The sequence below is a fragment of the Erpetoichthys calabaricus genome, chromosome 1 (assembly GCF_900747795.2).
Source record: "Erpetoichthys calabaricus chromosome 1, fErpCal1.3, whole genome shotgun sequence".
In the NCBI taxonomy this organism is placed as follows: domain Eukaryota; kingdom Metazoa; phylum Chordata; class Cladistia; order Polypteriformes; family Polypteridae; genus Erpetoichthys; species Erpetoichthys calabaricus.
Window position 1 is genome coordinate 53,167,297 of NC_041394.2, and position 17,783 is coordinate 53,185,079.

Genomic DNA, 17,783 nt, shown 5'->3' on the forward strand with positions numbered 1-17,783 from the left:
CATGACTGATTTGTCTTGCCCTTAGTAGTCTTCAAAGGAGGAGATGAAGGGGAAATGAAGTGGTTATTGTCATCTTTTATCATCGTTATTATTTGCCTCTTATTTTTGATTTACTCAGTGTACAAGATCGTTTTTTGGCAATATTTTGCTTGGCACAAGATTGTGATTTGGCACACTTTTAACAAACATTTGATACTTTTTCCATAATTTTGGTCTGTGTCTTTCAGTTCTGTCACTCTGGCTGCTTGGATCTGACTCCAAATGCCCAGAGTCCAAGTACGTACAAAGGTGCCATTGCAAGGGGAAGCACACTACCATGTGATGGGCACAAGTTCTGACACATGACATCATCAGGTCGTCTCCTTTTAAGATGGTGGCACACTTTCAGTAGCCTCTGTATATTAGGATTGACAGGCATACTTTGTGCCATTATACTATAAATATCTTTTTAGTGAGTTAGACTTTCATGTGAAGTTTTGACTTTGGCTTACGGTTAACATATTGAGCTCTGATTTTTTTCAGTCTTCTACTCTGTTTTCTTTTTTTGGGTTTATCTCCTAGTCCTTGAAGCCTATTTGACTTTTGGTTTCTCCACTTTGGCAGTACCCTATGGGGAGTTGGGGAGGACTAGGAATAAATCAGATAGGGGATACTAAGAAGTGGAGGATGCTGTGGAGAATCATTAGCATTTTGTTTTGAATCTTCTTAATAAATGTTCTGATTTATTAACATTGAATTTTGAGTTTCTACTATTTTTTATCATTATTTTCCAAGTTGATATCATGGCATGATTTTTTCAAATATTTTTCAATGAGAAAAAACATTTTGTGCTTTGTTGTCATGGCCACTGACATGTGACATCATCCCACCACTACTGTAAAATTTGAAGGTGCACTTTAATTATAAATGTGCATTTTGGTTCTTCCAAAAAAAAAAAAAAAAACAGCAATAACTATATAACATAATAAAATAATTTTGACTACTAACCAATAATATTGAATTATATATTGACTTATTTAGGGTTTTGCGTTTGATTCTTGACTATACCTACAACTTCTCTTTCAATCAGCCCTCAAGCAAAACCTTTTCGAGGTCTGCTTAGACTTGCTCTGTCCAACCATTCTTTAAAGAGGAGCAGATACATCAGTTAAGGATGATGTGATTATTAATATTTATCTCTCTTGTTTTCAACACACATATCAATTTGTGTACAGTGTTAGGGAATGTTACTTTTAAAAGTAGCTTAGCGACATTATTCATTATTTACAAAATAAGTAACAGAATATGTTACATAGTTTCACACACGTGCGCTTAGGAGTCAACTTCAGGGCTTATCTAATGGTAATTCTGCCTCACGTACCTCAAGTTGGTACTGTTACCTAATGCATCCCCTCTCCTTTCTTCTGCAGACCTGATAACCGGTGAGTGATATCACTTCTGGTTTCCGGTCACCTGAGTCCACCTCTTCCACCTTGCCCACATCTTAACTGGCTCCAACTCCAACTTGCCTCAGTCTAGTCATAGACTCGTGTCTGAAGAGATGTACAATACACATGTGACAGTCATGTTTATTATTTTGTTTACAATTATATGGAGTTTACCTGAGGGTGCCCCAAACCTTTATGCAGTGCATCAGGAAAGTATTCACAGCACATCACTTTTTCCATATTTTGTTATGTTACAGCCTTATTCCAAAATGGATTAAATTCATTTTTATCCTCAGAATTCTACACACAACACCCCATAATGACAATATGAAAAAAGTTTACTTGAGGTGTTCGCAAATTTATTAAAAATAAAAAAAAACTAAGAAATCACATGTACATAAGTATTCACAGCCTTTGCTCAATACTTTGTCGATGCACCTTTGGCAGCAATTACAGCCTCAAGTCTTTTTGAATATGATGCCACAAACTTGGCACACCTATCCTTAGCCAGTTTCACCCATTCCTCTTTGCAGCACCTCTCAAGCTCCATCAGGTTGGATGGGAAGCGTCGGTGCACAGCCATTTTAAGATCTCTCCAGAGATGTTCAATCGGATTCAAGTCTGGGCTCTGGCTGGGCCACTCAAGGACATTCACAGAGTTGTCCTGAAGCCACTCCTTTGATATCTTGGCTGTGTGCTTAGGGTCGTTGTCCTGCTGAAAGATGAACTGTTGCCCCAGTCTGAGGTCAAGAGCGCTCTGGAGCAGGTTTTCATCCAGGATGTCTCTGTACATTGCTGCAGTCATCTTTCCCTTTATCCTGACTAGTCTCCCAGTCCCTGCTGCTGAAAAACATCCCCGCAGCATGATGCTGCCACCACCATGCTTCACTGTAGGGATGGTATTGGCCTGGTGATGAGCGGTGCCAGGTTTCCTCCAAACGTGACGCCTGGCATTCACACCAAAGACTTCAATCTTTGTCTCATCAGACCAGAGAATTTTCTTTCTCATGGTCTGAGAGTTCTTCGGGTGCCTTTTGGCAAACTCCAGGCGGGCTGCCATGTGCCTTTTACTAAGGAGTGGCTTCCGTCTGGCCACTCTACCATACAGGCCTGATTGGTGGATTGCTGCAGAGATGGTTGTCCTTCTGGAAGGTTCTGCTGTCTCCACAGAGGACCTCTGGAGCTCTGACAGAGTGACTATCGGGTTCTTGGTCACCTTCCTGACTAAGGCCCTTCTCCCCTGTTCACTCAGTTTAGATGTCCGGCCAGCTCTAGGAAGAGTCCTGGTGGTTTCGAACTTCTTCCACTTACGGATGATGGAGGCCTCTGTGCTCATTGGGACCTTCAAAGCAGCAGAAATTTTTCTGTAACCTTCCCCAGATTTGTGCCTCGAGACAATCCTGTCTCGGAGGTCTACAGACAATTCCTTTGACTTCATGCTTGGTTTGTGCTCTGACATGGATTGTCAACTGTGGGACCTTATATAGACAGGTGTGTGCCTTTCCCAATCATGTCCAATCAACTGAATTTACCACAGGTGGACTCCAATTAAGCTGCAGAAACATCTCATGGATGATCAGGGGAAACAGGATGCACCTAAGCTCAATTTTGAGCTTCATGGCAAAGGCTGTGAATACTTATGTACATGTGCTTTCTCAATTTTTTTATTTTTAATAAATTTGCAAAAATCCCAAGTAAACTTTTTTCACGTTGTCATTATGGGGTGTTGTGTGTAGAATTCTGAGGAAAAAAATGAATTGAATCCATTTTGGAATAAGGCTGTAACATAACAAAATGTGGAAAAAGTGATGTGCTGTGAATACTTTCCGGATGCTCTGTATCTTGTCTGTGCTTCATTTTACAATTATCATTATATCATTTGTTATGTGTTGCAAGCATTGCTTTATGTAAGAGCCAATCTCAGAAACTTAATGCTCAAAGTTAAACTCATACTAGTGTTTTCTTAATTTGATCAGAATATAATTTTCTTTCATACTGTAGTCATAGACAATGGTATAGCCTTTTACGCCCTGAAAGTTAATATGTAATAGAACTTTTTTGCTATAACTAACATACAGTGTGTTGAATCAGCTGTTTTTTAGAATAGATCCCAGTGCTTACAGGGACAGAAAGACCCATTTACAGCATGAAAATGGGATAGGCATACAGTTTTCTGAATATTTAGAAATGGTTCAACTGTATAAGCAAACTTAAAGAAATAAAACAAGATTAAAGAGCTTTAAACAGAACTTTCTTTATGGTATAGTGGGTCCGTGGCTTCAAAAAATAAGGGCCAGGTTTTAAATCCGTATAGCTGTATTGCTCTCCCTGGGCGCGATTGCACGACCGTGGGGAGTTAATGAGGTAGTTGGAGCGAGTCACACCTGCACATGTGAGTGCGATCGTTCTCAATTGCTTTATTGGCTTCCTGTAGCGCGTGATTAAGGCGCTGCGCCCACGGAGGCACAGGTGTATGTATATATATATGGGTTGGCACCAGGAAAGGGGGGATGGATCACAAAATCGAGATGGATCAAGGAAAAGAGGAAGATAAAGGAGGTTAAAGGATGGGAAAGAGCAGTCTTAACAGGAGGATCTTGCCACCTGAAAGGAGGAAGCAGAACGAGCTGGGGCCCCGTGAAGAAGCGTTTAGTTGTGACGCTCTAGGGGCTAGTTCGCTGCACTGAACATCCAGGTGGAGTGTGGCGAGCAAGGCAGGTGTCCTCCCGAGGGATCTAAGAAGAGACTACATGAGCGCGAAGGAAGAAGGGAGGAGAGCTGACCTCAGGCGGTCTGGCTGTAATGTCCTTAATGCAGCCAAGATGGAGGTCAGTCGAAAGGAGCTCGTTGCTGTTGGGTCTCCGCCAGCTACGCGAGTTATGGGTGAGCTGGGGAGAATGAGAGAAGGAGGTGTGCTAAGATCGTGAAGAGTGAGACTGCATGTTTAACCTCGGATTTTAAAGGATTTATTTATTGTTTTTATCCCCACTTTGCACTGTTTTTATGGATTATTTATTGAAACTGTGATGCACTGCACTTTTTGTTTGGACCCTTTTGATTTTTGTGTAATAAAAGCACTTTGGCACTTTTGCACTATCCCCTGGCTTCATTGGAGAATTGTCCTCATTTTTCAGCTCATCTCGGTGACAATACCGTCGGTGTTGGGTTCAAGAGCTCCCAGCAGTCGGATGGGTGCATGGAGCGAACCTGCATCGTTACATTCTTTTCTTTGTTACATGAATTTTTTTCTCTATTTTCGTGTGAACTATTTTACGTTGAATTTTTACTAAAGTTTTTAAACAAATATATTTTGTCTGGGAAATCATTTCAACGTGTCAAGCTATTTTGCAAACTAGAGCTGCTGAACTTTGATAATTTCTGGAAAACGCAGCTACATTTTACTTTTGTGTTACTTTTTATTCTTTTGCAGGAAAAACTGCTTATTTCATTGGAAAGCATTTGTTGTTAAATCCTAAGCCCATAAGTGAAATTTGATGATACTGACTAGAAACACAGTCAAATGTGATAATGTTCTTGTGCTTCATAAACACTTTTAGATACCCCTTGGTCCGACCTAAGAAGGACAAGTTCTTCAGTTTGCTGAGACCTATTTGAGGGGGCATGAATACCTGGAGAAGCCTGCTATAAAAAGCAGCACTTCAATCGAGTCTCTTGGCTGTTAAAGAGCTGCTGTGATCATCACTGGCTCCCAGTGACCCTAAACTGTGCAGATTAAATGTACTCCTCACCACATGCAGGATTAAATATATGCCTATAACTTTAGTTCATTTTTTTTTACTTGACTTCATACTACGCACATGCTTAACTTCTTCCTCGGCTGTCATCAGAAATCCATAGTGTGCATGTGCACAACGTTACTCCAACAGCAGCTTACAAAGTCGTTGTGAAAAAGGCAATACTTTTTTTTTGGAGTGGTGGGAATAATCTCCCATAGTAAGGCAGTGGTGCATATCTGTTTGCTTTTTTTAATGCAGGCATTTTTTACTTTAAGAAAGAAAGTATTAAGGTACCTTACTTTAAAAAGTCATCAGACTATGTAATGCATGTTAGTTTTAATGTGCGTGGAAGAAATTAATTTGCAAATATATTAAAGAAAGAAATCTTGTCCTCAAACTAAGACCTCTTTGAGTCAGGATCCAGGCAGGAGGAAACTTGTCCATTACATCCTTTATTTACTCAACAGCAAATACTTAAGAGGGTCATTCATCACAGTAGTCTGTTGCAAAATGGTCAAAGAAATTAGGACAGGAGTCCATTTTATTAACAACTGAATTTTACATAATAGTGCTGAATTAATGCATTCATTTACTCTGACTGGTTTGTTGGCTTAAACCCAAATAACTTATTCAAATAAAGGTGATACTATTACACTCTTGTTCTTCTCATATCTTTTAGGTTCAGCTGTTACTCTTGAAATTTCTGTTTACACGACTGCTGTCCAGTCTTGTTGTTTACAGGACATCTGCATCTACAGTACATTTTGTGTATTATATCAACTTTCTCCTCGTACATTCTTCTCTTTTATTTACTTAAACATTTCAGTTGTTCTCTTCATGACATTCACAAATGCTTATATACTTCAATACAGGTAGTCCCCAGGTTATGGACACCCGACCTACGACATATGAACAGGGCAGCAGCTGCGACGCATGCGCCTCAGTAACTGCCGCTCCATCATCTTCGGCCCAGGGACGCTGCAAGTGGTGGCTGGATGGAGGCTGGAGAGGGTCGATTTTGCTGCCCGTGCAGTGTAGTGTCCGTTGGGAGGCTCCCGGCAGCAAGCGGTTTCACTTCCCACCCACCACACACGGCTGCCCCGTTCGTTCTAGGTGGGTGGCTGGTAATGCTGCAAGTGGTGACCGTGTTGTGGCTGAATGGAGGCCATTGAGGGTGAACGGGGAGGAGGGGGGTAGCATTGTAGTGTGCCTCAGATGGCTGTGTGTTGAATGGGGGCGGTGGTGTGGCGAACACTGCAGGCAGCATACTGTAGTGGAGGTGACTGTGATGTGGGCTGGTGATGAACCGCCCCTCGTTGCCCCCATTCATTCTCAATAGCAAGCCTGCTTGTACTGTTACGCACATAGCAGGAAGTTGTCTCTTGTCAGTACAGGGTGGTCCAGATCTAATTCTGCAGATCCAGATTGTCTGAATGACTTTGACTTATGCGGGGACGATTCCAGTTTGGCGCGAAGACGATTCTTCATGTCGTCAGTTCACACACTTCTCGATGGTCCAGGATTTTTCGTGTGATATTCTATGTAATAAACTGAATAAGTTACAGCGTAATGAAAATTGCATAATTAGATCTGGACCACCCTATACATCAGACGTGTTGACGACTGGTGCCTAATCTCCTGTGATAACGTGTACAGTGCTGTACAGAAGAGTTCATCTTAAACTTTTGTCTTCACCCTTCAAGAATGTCTCTGAAACACAAATCTGATGCAAGTGCTGGTGATACAGTAAAGAAGAGAAAAACCATTACCATTGAAAATAAAGTAGAAATAATAAAAAGGTCAGAAAGAGGTGAAATTCCATCATTCATTGGCAGAGCACTTGGTTACAGTCGGTCAACAATAACATTTATTAAAGTAATGTACCTGTTCCAACTTACATACAAATTCAACTTAAGTACAAACCTACAGTCCCTATCTCGTACCTAACCCGAGGACTGCCTGTATGCAGTGCAAACCAAAATACTTAACTATTGTAACCTCTAAATTATTATCTCACATGTGTTACCCCTAACACTGTTTGTGTAAATATATTCCTTTATCTTCAGACATTTCATTTTGTGATTATTTTGGTCATTTCATCTTGCCACTGTTTTGTTCTCATTTTTGGCGGTTTGCACTACAGTTTTGCAATGATGCCATTCTTTTCAGACAGTCTTCATGAGTACCATAACATGGAGAGCACATTGAATGACATCATTGCGCAGCAAATATTTAAGTCTGCAGTTCATCCTAGCTTTTGGAAACTTTCTGTTAAAATCTCTGCATTTAAATCATGTTTCTTTAGATTGGGTTCTGAAACGTTTACTTTGGTTTTGATTTGTGCTTTGAAATTTAGATTTATGACTGAAATTTCCCAAGGATTTGTTTGCTGATTTGTTTGACTCTGATCAAAAATGATAATCCTCCTTCATTCTGTGATCTTTTCTTTTACAAATTCCCTTATGGTGCTGTCTGTTTTCAGACAGACCATAGCATAATGGAGACTGGGAATAAGAGAATAAGAAACTGTTCTGAGTCACAAGAAAGAAAATTAGGGATGAATGGGAATGAAGCAGTAGGGGATATTTCTCAAGAGTAGAGGAACCCAGGAATAAGGAGTTTTTGGTAAGTCATCTATCAGGTAAAATGGAAATGAGTCTGTGACTATGTGAAAGATCACACAGGTCTAGAAATACTCAGAATAAGGTCATCTAAACACCTCCTGCCAACTGAACAGGCAATAACGCTGTTTAGCAGAAGCATTGAGTGTTATTGTAATAGAAACAGGAGATAACGTGAGTCTAATGTAAAGGAATTAAAGATGTCTTAGGTCTCAAAGGATCGAGAATGTGACCTTGATACACAGTGATGGCCTCTCACCCAAGGAGGGATGGTGAAGAGAAAACTCTCTGTAAACCTTGACACTTGAGCCCTGCAGTCCCATAGACGATGGTGACAGATGCAATTTCCTTAAAGACCTGTAAATTTTACTGGCATCTGTTCAGCGCTGATAGTGTTGTATAAACTCTAAATATTTTTCTGAAATGGCGGCTGACTGCACTCAGTGTATTGAGTCCTACTACAAATGAGGAATAATTCAAGAAGACTGTGCCCTTTGTATGGAGGATTAGGATCAGAAAGAAGTATCAAGCCACCTGTGTCTGACGTCTGACTGGTCTCTTTAAAGACTGCGTCCCGATGCAACGCCTCAGCTGTGAAAAGCGCCTCTAATCTGAAGCGATATAAGGAGATTTACTTCAGTCTGAATTAAAGTGTTAAGATTACTGCTGACCCTGGATGCAGTGGAGGCAGGCGAGGGGGGTGGCAGTTGTATTGAGAAAGGGCTGATCCTCTTGGCATATGTTCATCATGGGTTGACCTCGACAGTTACGACAGCTGAGGAGAAAGTCTGTGAGTAATAAAACCTGCCGAAAGCACTCTGTAAAAGTCAGGCACAAGTGAGTAATGGCTTCTACCAAGCTGCAGCATTGCCCGAGCCACAGCATTGCCGTGTCAGCTCTGCCTCCACATTATATCATCTCTGTCTTCTGCGGCTGCAGCTCTAAAGCAAAACTAATCTGTCTCTTCACACCTCTGGGGTGGACCAGCATGGTCTGCTAGGCTGCATGGGATGAGGATTTCTGGAAGCTCACATAGCAGGCTCTGTCTTCTCATGGTTCTCTCACCATATCCTTCTCACTGATTCTGAAAGCACAATTTAAAAATGAGAGCCTCTGTGCTCCCACTAGCTGCCTCAGTGGTGTAAGCAGCTTGTCTCTTGTCCAGAGCTGTGCTGTACACAGAAGCAAGTAGAATGCCCACCACTGTCTGACTGTGTAATGTGACACTGAATAAGCAATGCCAGCTGTCTTGTTTCAATTACACAGAGATGACTATTCTCATGCTGGTACCGTGGATAGTGGCTAGTGTCAGTAGCTGCCTCAAGTTGATGTATCTGAATTTGATTCATGGTTGGTGTACATCCCATGTTTAAATTTAATTTTCTTCTTACATGTCACTCTGGGTCCATGCTCAATTCATCTAAATTGCCATGGCATAAGAGTATATCAAGATGGGTATTTGCATAGTGCCTGTTGCTGCCAGGCTAAACTCGCAAATTGCTGACTACATAATTTGATCAAGAAAACTTACTGATCAAATGCACACTTGTTAGGGCTGCTGCATCACAGCTCCAGAGCCCTGGAGACACATTATCTCCTTCATGAAGGGTTTCATAGACAGGTTCTGATTAATACTCTGATTTCCAGGTTTGGTTGACTATAGCTGGGAATTCCATGGAGCCCAATCCTGGAGGAACTCTGGTTAAGGACCTAAGCCACCATATAAAATCTGGATTGTCTCTTAACTTGGTAAATTGGAGTTAAGTATCCTCAATGACCAACAATATGGCCTTGTTATCTGATAACATCTAAGTTGGATGAAGATGGGTGCAGGACACTTAGCATTGAGATGTTACTGTTGTACAGTTAAAGGGACGTTCCTCATCGGGACAAAGGGAAAGAGTGGCTGGGCTGAGATGGCAAACGCACACCCACCTTGGATTGCAAAATCTTCTTCTTGACACCAGGCCTTCAATGTGTCTCACAAAGGCTTCCTGAGACTTCCTGGTTACCATTGGTCTACACTGAGCTTTCACTGCTTTTTTCAAGTGAATTCATATTCTTTTTGACTTTTTAATATATTGGTGAAATATGTTTCTTATGATTCTATTTAAAAAATTCCAGTACACTTTTTTCAGCTTCTTTTTTTTCATAGTTGTCCCATTTTGGGTTTCTTAAGTGCAGCATCACATTTTGCACTAATTTATTAATTATTATTATTGTTATTATTAATACTATTATTTCAGTTATTAATAAAAATAATGAAGGTTTTGTCAGCATTTTTGTTGTTGCTGGCATCACTGTTTTGAGCTACCATCATTAAAAAGTGTCGGTTGCTACAGAGTGCAAATAATACATAATTAATGTCATTGACGTGACAATAGTGTTGCATTGGCGGCATGGTGGTGCAGTGGTTCGCTTCCCGACTCCTCCCTGCGCGGACTTTGCATGTTCTCCCTGTGTTTGCATTGGTTTCCTCCCATAGTCCAAAGACATGCAGGTTAGGTGCATTGGTGATCCTTAGTTGTCCCTAGTGTATGCTTAGTGTGTGGGTATGTGTGTGTGCCCTGCGGTGGGCTGGCCAGGGTTTGTTTCCTGCCTTGCGCCCTGTGTTGGCTGGGATTGGCTCCAGCAGACCCCCATGACCCTGTAGTTAGGATATAGCAGGTTGGATAATGGATGGATGGATTGCGTTGCATTGATACTAAAATTTTGTTTCCATATCAATACCAGCTTTTGCACCTCAGTACCAGTAACAAAATGATACTGAAGCAAATAACGGATAACACCTCCCCATCTCAGCTCCCAGCTGCTTCATCCCCCTGGTACACACACCTGCAAGCTGACCTGACTCTGCCACAGTCCACTCACTAGGAAACAGATGCAAACCGACTGCAACACTTTCCCCTGGTTCTGCCAGGTTCTGTACAAGGCCCATAATTTCTTAATTGAGCTTTCCCCCTTGGAGTTTCACTTGCACTAATAAACATGTATTGTTTCAAAGAGTGGAGGACGGGAGGTTTTATGGTCGGGGTTAGTGAAGTGCTGGTACACAACCATTAACTGCCAGTACTGAACATAATGCTAGCATAGTACCATTTCAAAAAAATGAGTAGTTTGTTACTTTTTTAATACTGGTAAACTACACAACACTACATGACAATATCAAAAGTGCCACATCAGAAATGTCATTATCTGAGTTTGCGGATATCTGTAAAAAACAACCTTTGAAAGTGTGTGTATTCCAAGTTCCATAGTATTCCCTGTTCCTGACTCTTTGCTTTTGTCTTCTCACTATGATTCTTGGATTAGAGCTTCGATAGTGACCATTGATAGGACAGAACTCTGCTCTTGACCTTGTCTTTGGTTAACATATCCTCTCCCTGTCATCCCCGTATCTCAGTCAGTCTTTCCTTTTGTAAGGCTTAACAACGTTCCTCTTCTCATATAATAACAACAGCTAATTTTTTTCATAACTACTAGCAGTTTTTATGTTTCTGTTTACCTTAAATGGTGTTTATTTATCACTTTGAACTACAGTTTTGTTAAGTTTATACATTAACAAAGAGTGGCATTTCAAATATATTGTAAAATACGGTGCAAGCAAAATTAAATATATATTTGAATTCAAAGTATGTCAGACTCTGACAGAGGCAGCACTTTACTACCAAGAATGTGAACCTGGGTGCTTCAGATGGATATGTCACCCCAGCTGAGGAGCAAAAAAGCAAGTGTGAAAGCCAAATGAGTTAAAGGAGGACTTGTGTGGTTTGAGAGATTATTAGGCCTTTAGAGAAATTGAACACTTTGAGACAGGCCCACAAACCCAAGGTGTGCTTCACAGACTACAGCCAAGCTAGAAATTGAGGAAGGTAGACTAGAATGTTACATACTATGGTGTTCTACTCTGGACTGTGCTTGATAGATAGATAGATAGATAGATAGATAGATAGATAGATAGATAGATAGATAGATAGATAGATAGATAGATAGATAGATAGATAGATAGATAGATAGATAGATAGATAGATAGATAGATAGATAGATAGATAGATAGATAGATAGATAGATAGATAGATAGATAGATAGATAGATAGATAGATAGATCAGGAAAGCTGTTACTTTAATTTAAACAAAATAATCAATGGATCAGAGTCCATTGACATAAAGGATTTAGCTTTACCAGATACCCATTACATTCTGACCAGACTGGTAATTTCAGGCACACTTGCCATTTATTCCATTTCTAGATGGGTTTAACTAAGCTCTGTGGGGGCACCTCAGGACATGCTTACTGGTTGTTCATCATTCATATATGACAAAAGTGACACCTCTCTCCCATGGCTAGCCTGGACAGCCACAAAGTGCTTCACACTTTGGAGTCCTGAAATGTTCCTCTCATAGAGCATTCAATTGCAACCATTTATTAATGCAAGACAGAAGAAATAGCTTTTCTACATCTAATCACAAATCAAACCTCAATAATGTACATTTTGTTACAAATGCCAGCAAGGTGATATTTGTGCTTCACCATTTCATTTTACTCGTTCTCCATTTGTCCATCTGCCTCTTCAGAGGATTTCTTGAACTTTTTTTTTTTTTTGACCCTGCAGTTTCTTCACAGTATTACGCCACTCTGCTGCCCTCTACTGCCCACTTGTAAACCACTCACTTTCCCATACATGTGCTATGTATTCTTTTGTAGATAACAAAGGAGTAGCCGTGGCTGGAAAAAGTCTGCCATGACTCCAGAGATTTTTTAAGAAGGCAGTTTATCAGTGTGGACATGCATAAAGAAGGGAATTGGGGCCAGTCAGGGCACACCAGTTAATCTGTTTGTTTCTGAGTTTCTGTGCATATAGAAGCATAAACGTTTGTGACGCCACTGTGGAGTCTCATAAAGAGAGCCTACTGAAAAACACAATGACAGTGCAAGTGACACTAATGGGGGCATGACAACACACTCGAGATGCACTTTTGGGTCACCCAACATGTCTTAACGGCCTACACTAATGTTGCAAGTCTTACAGCTAGGGTCCTTTTTGGCATTGGCTGTGGACAGGCTCATCAACTGATGGCCACTTATCTCATTCAGTGTGCCATAACAAAGGGACACTGGTTCAGTGAAGATCACCTCAAGAATGACATCATGCGCGTGTTTGTAAACCGGCTCTGCCTCATCCGTCTCTGGGATGGTGTAAGTCAAGAATGGGTTGTTGGTAGGATCCAGTTCTGGCAGACAGCTTCTGCAGAAGACATCTCCTTCAGAGTTGACAGGAGCCAGCACCAGAACCACGTAATGGTAGGCAGTGTACATGCAGTAAAAATCAGCAAAATACAACCGAGTTTGAGGATTGAAGAGGTATCCAGCAGGGATCTGGAATCTCACAGGTCCATAGGGAGAATCATTAGGGGGCAAGCCAGTGTCAAATTCAGTGTTACAGCTGAAGAAGATGCCTCTCAGGGTCCCACTGATCGGAGAACCATGACTGCCACTGTTGTCCTTGAGGGAGGGCTGCATTACTCCGGCACATTGACTCCTAGGGGAAAAAAGGCAGGAAAGTCAGTAAGGAAAATGAAAGGCAAAGATTCTTAGTGCTGTATGATGGATTGGTGACCTGTCCAGGGCTGATTCCTCCCAGTGGCGTAGCTAGTGTTCGTGCTTCAATTTGCAGCCCTCCAACATATCTGATTATGTTAACCTATTTAAATAGAAAATTAAAATGACGTATAGAGAAAAATTAAGATAAATTTTGCATAGATTAAGTCATATATAGAGAAACAGCAATAATTGTTCATATATAATTATTTATAAGCATCAACTAGACAAGAATATAGTATAGACGTACAGATAAGCCGTGTTCTAATTTATATAATTATGCTGCGAAAACCAGAACCAGTGTAGTGTACAAATGATAGGTGGGGATGTTTTCTGCAAAAAGCAAGAACGCATTTGGATTGATAACAAAACGAAATTGTAAATTGTAAATTACCTGTTTATCTTCCTAGAAATTATTATTGCTGTAATGTTTATGTTTATTTTTGTTATTGCCTCATAAATTTCAACTACTGTGTCTGATGCCGTCACAGAAACACAGTCTGAAAATTATTTTTGAAGCATTTCTGGATAAAAATCAGAGAATTTAACTTTTTTCATTCATGAGTGATATTTTTCTGAACCCTGCTGCTTACACACAAATTGTACTGAGCCTTTTGGCCAATAATGCCGCCCCCGAAAATGTGCCGCCTGGGGCGAACCGTCCCCTCCGCAAAACCTCCCAAGCTACGCCACTGTTACCACCCTGCCACTGGGATAAGCACTGAATGCATGAATGGATCTGCATCTCTTTGTGTTTCCTGACATGAATGATACAATAAACGTTTGAGTCCCCAGAAAGAAGTCAAGCAGCCAGCCGCCCAACAATGGTTCAAATGAGCATTGATGACAATCATTACCTGTCAAGACAAGGTAAATCATATACAGTATATAGAGGGAGACTGTGATATAGCAGGTCCGCGGCTCAGAAGAAAAGTTTTTAAATAATCAGTTTTGCCATGTCAGTCTCCGTGGGCGCCATCATTCAGCCTTCATCGGCATCCTGCGGTGCGTGATTGAGGTGCTGCACCCACAGAGCCGTATAAGAACGGGCCGGCACAGAGGTGAAAAGGGACGTAAAAGAAACGAAGGAAAGGCTGCAAGAGCGGTTAGCGCAGTCATGTGGAGGGAAAGATCAGCACTTTATGGAAGGATCTCTCCCACTGATGATGTAAAAGAGTAGGTTGATCATGGAGGAGTCCACCCTAAGGATCCGAGGGACCACTGCGAGAAAAAAGATGGGAGGACAACCGATCCCGAGCGGTCTGGCACACGGCGGCGGAGGCAGCCAAGACTGGGGTTGGTAGTGTGAGGACCATGGCAGCTGAAGTCTCTCCTGCTGAGCAAGCCTTGGGTGAGTGGGAGAGACTGGGAAGGAACTGTGCTTGGCTGGTGTGACCCCACTGTCTGCTGCAGGATTTTAGTCTCATTTTGTCTTTGTTTTAAACATTTGGGAATTTTCTATTTATTTATTGGAACACTTGTAAGCACTGCACTGTTTTGGACACTTTTTTTTTTGTAATAAAAGCACTTGCATTTTTGCAGCTTCCATTCACATCAGCTTATCTATACTAATAAAAGGCAAAGCCCTCACTGACTGACTGACTGACTGACTCATCACTAATTCTCCAACTTCCCGTGTAGGTGGAAGGCTGAAATTTGGCAGGCTCATTCCTTACAGCTTACTTACAAAAGTTAGGCAGGTTTCATTTAGAAATTCAAAGCACAACGGTCATAACTGGAACCTCTTTTTTGTCCATATACTGTAATGAACTGCAGCTCGCTGGCTGTGGGAGGCGGAGTTGCGTATCGCGTCATCACGCCTCCCACGTAATCAGGTGAATTGAAAACAAGGAACAGCCACAAAGCGCGCTGAAGAAAACATTCATTACACAATTGAGAAGGCAGCGAAACAATAAGAAGCGAGCGAGTGACTGACTGAACACAGCACGAGTGATCACTTCAATGAATCAAACCTGTTCAAAAAACACATTACACAATTGATAAGGTACGAAAAGAATATGAAGCGACTGACGCATACAGGCATAAATTAAGTTCATAGACCTACAAAAGATTGCCATTTTTCTCCTGTACAACTATATGTTGCATTCTCAACAGTAAGCTTAAACGGCTTGATCATATTCCAACCGGAGTGCTCAACTGACAACGTGGTATACAAAGACAACTATAACAATCGTAATAAACAAACAATGAAACAACGGAGAACCCGTGCATTAAATAAAAAGGCTGCTTCCTTGGCAAAGCAAGGAAAAAGGATGGCCTTATATGGCATTGTTTATAAAAACAATCGTAATAGACGAACAATAAACCACTAGAGAACCGCGAAGCAAGCAGAAAGGACGGACTTATATGGCGTTTGTTTATAAAACAGCGGAGAAGCTGTGTAAAGACAGCTTCACAAAAAAAACAGATCCTTAGCAAATTGTTATTGGTATATTTTCCCTCAGTTTAAAAAGGTTTTCTTTTCTTCTTAATAAAAATTTAAAAGCAGAACTTCGCCGCTGCAAAGCGCGCCTGACTTTATTGAAAAGAAACTAAACTTGCAGTGCCGCTATTCAATGACACTTGCCTAACACCTGACTTTATTGAAAAGAAAGTAAACTTGCAGCGTCGCTATTCAATGACGTGCCGCTATTCAATGACACTTACCTAATGCCTGACTTTATTGAAAAGAAACTAAACTTGCAGTGTGTAGCAGTTAAGGCTTTTGTCCACCTCTTGAACCCTCAGGTACCACTCTGATGACCAGGTGAAAGTATAATAACTATTATTTTTATTATTATACTGTGCACAAAGCACTCCACACACCACACTACTCATATAACAATTCTCTCTCTAACCAAACAATCCTCCTCGCCCAGACACGTCGCCACCCTACCTCCCAGCTCAGCTCAGTGTTCTGGGCTTCCCATAGTCCTTTTATAGCCCCTGACCCGGAAGTGGTTCCTGGCACAACCCACAAGTCCGTTTCCTTCCGGGTCAGGGCAAACAGTCCTCTTCTTCATCCCGGGAGCACGTCGCTTCCTCTGGTCACGTGACTGTGACACACTCCCGGGTTATATGGCACGCAAGAGCCCACTAGCCCCCCTACAGCGACTCCTGGTGGCCCCCAAGGTATCCAGCAGGGCTGTGTGTATAAACTACAGAGTCCATGAGGCCCTGTTGGAAGTCGGGGCACCATCCTGCTGTCCGGAAGGCTCCTCCTAGTGGCCTGGGGGTGGCGACCGGAGTCCATAGCCGGTCGTCCATCACAAGTGCCGCTATTCAATGACACTTGCCTAACGCCTGACTTTATTGAAAAGAAACTAAACTTGCAGCGCCGCTATTCAATGACGCGCCGCTATTCAATGACACTTGCCTAACGCCTGACTTTATTGAAAAGAAACTAAACTTGCAGCGCCGCTATTCAATGACACTTGCCTAACGCCTGACTTTATTGAAAAGAAACTAAACTTGCAGCGCCGCTATTCAATGACACTTGCCTAACGCCTGACTTTATTGAAAAGAAACTAAACTTGCAGTGCCGCTATTCAATGACACTTGCCTAACGCCTGACTTTATTGAAAAGAAACTAAAATTGCAGTGCCGCTATTCAATGACACTTGCCTAACGCCTGACTTTATTGAAAAGAAACTAAACTTGCAGCGTCGCTATTCAATTACACTTGCCTAACGCCTCTCCTAAGGGGAGATACTGTGGGATCTAGGCATCAGTCAAAGCACCAATCACAGGCCCGATTAGAAAGTGGGAAGCTGTGATTTGTCGTCTCTCTCCCATGTAACAATCACAGCCCATGTTACAACGCACTTAGTCACTGAACTTGTTTTGTTGTTCTTAGACTAGGAAATACTACTACTATATTTAAAAAATGTAGATATGTATATATATATATATATATATGTAGATATGTAAATATGTATATGTATATATATATGTGTCTGTATGTGTATATATATATATATATATATATATATATATATGTGTGTATGTATGTATGTATGTGTGTATATATATATATGTATGTGTATGTATGTATGTGTATATGTATATATGTATATATGTGTGTGTATGTATGTTGATATGTGTATATATATATATGTATATATATGTGGATGTGTATATATATATATGTGTATATGTATATATATCTATATGTAGATATGTGTATATGTAGATATGTATATATATGTATATATGTATATATGTATATGTATATATATATGTTTACATAACCTCTTTAACACACTACTTCTCCGCTGCGAAGCGCGGGTGTTTTGCTAGTCCGGTTATATTACTGATGGAGTTGGTTTCATAAGGGAAGAGGGAGCGTGGAGCAGGACCCGCATCGTCACAGAGACTTCAAATAAAAAAGGCCTATAGG

The 17,783-nt window shown here is 41.2% G+C and overlaps 1 protein-coding gene across 1 annotated transcript in view; it reads right to left on the reverse strand.

The window, feature by feature from the left end:
• Positions 1-12,003: 12,003 nt before the first annotated feature.
• LOC114650083 (phytanoyl-CoA hydroxylase-interacting protein) overlaps positions 12,004-17,783 on the reverse strand; it is a 40,267-nt gene continuing 34,487 nt past the window's right edge. Inside the window, exon 5 of the mRNA XM_028799526.2 lies at positions 12,004-13,325. Coding sequence (XP_028655359.1) covers positions 12,782-13,325 — 544 coding nt within the window. The 3' untranslated portion in view covers positions 12,004-12,781. The remainder of the gene's footprint in view (positions 13,326-17,783) is intronic.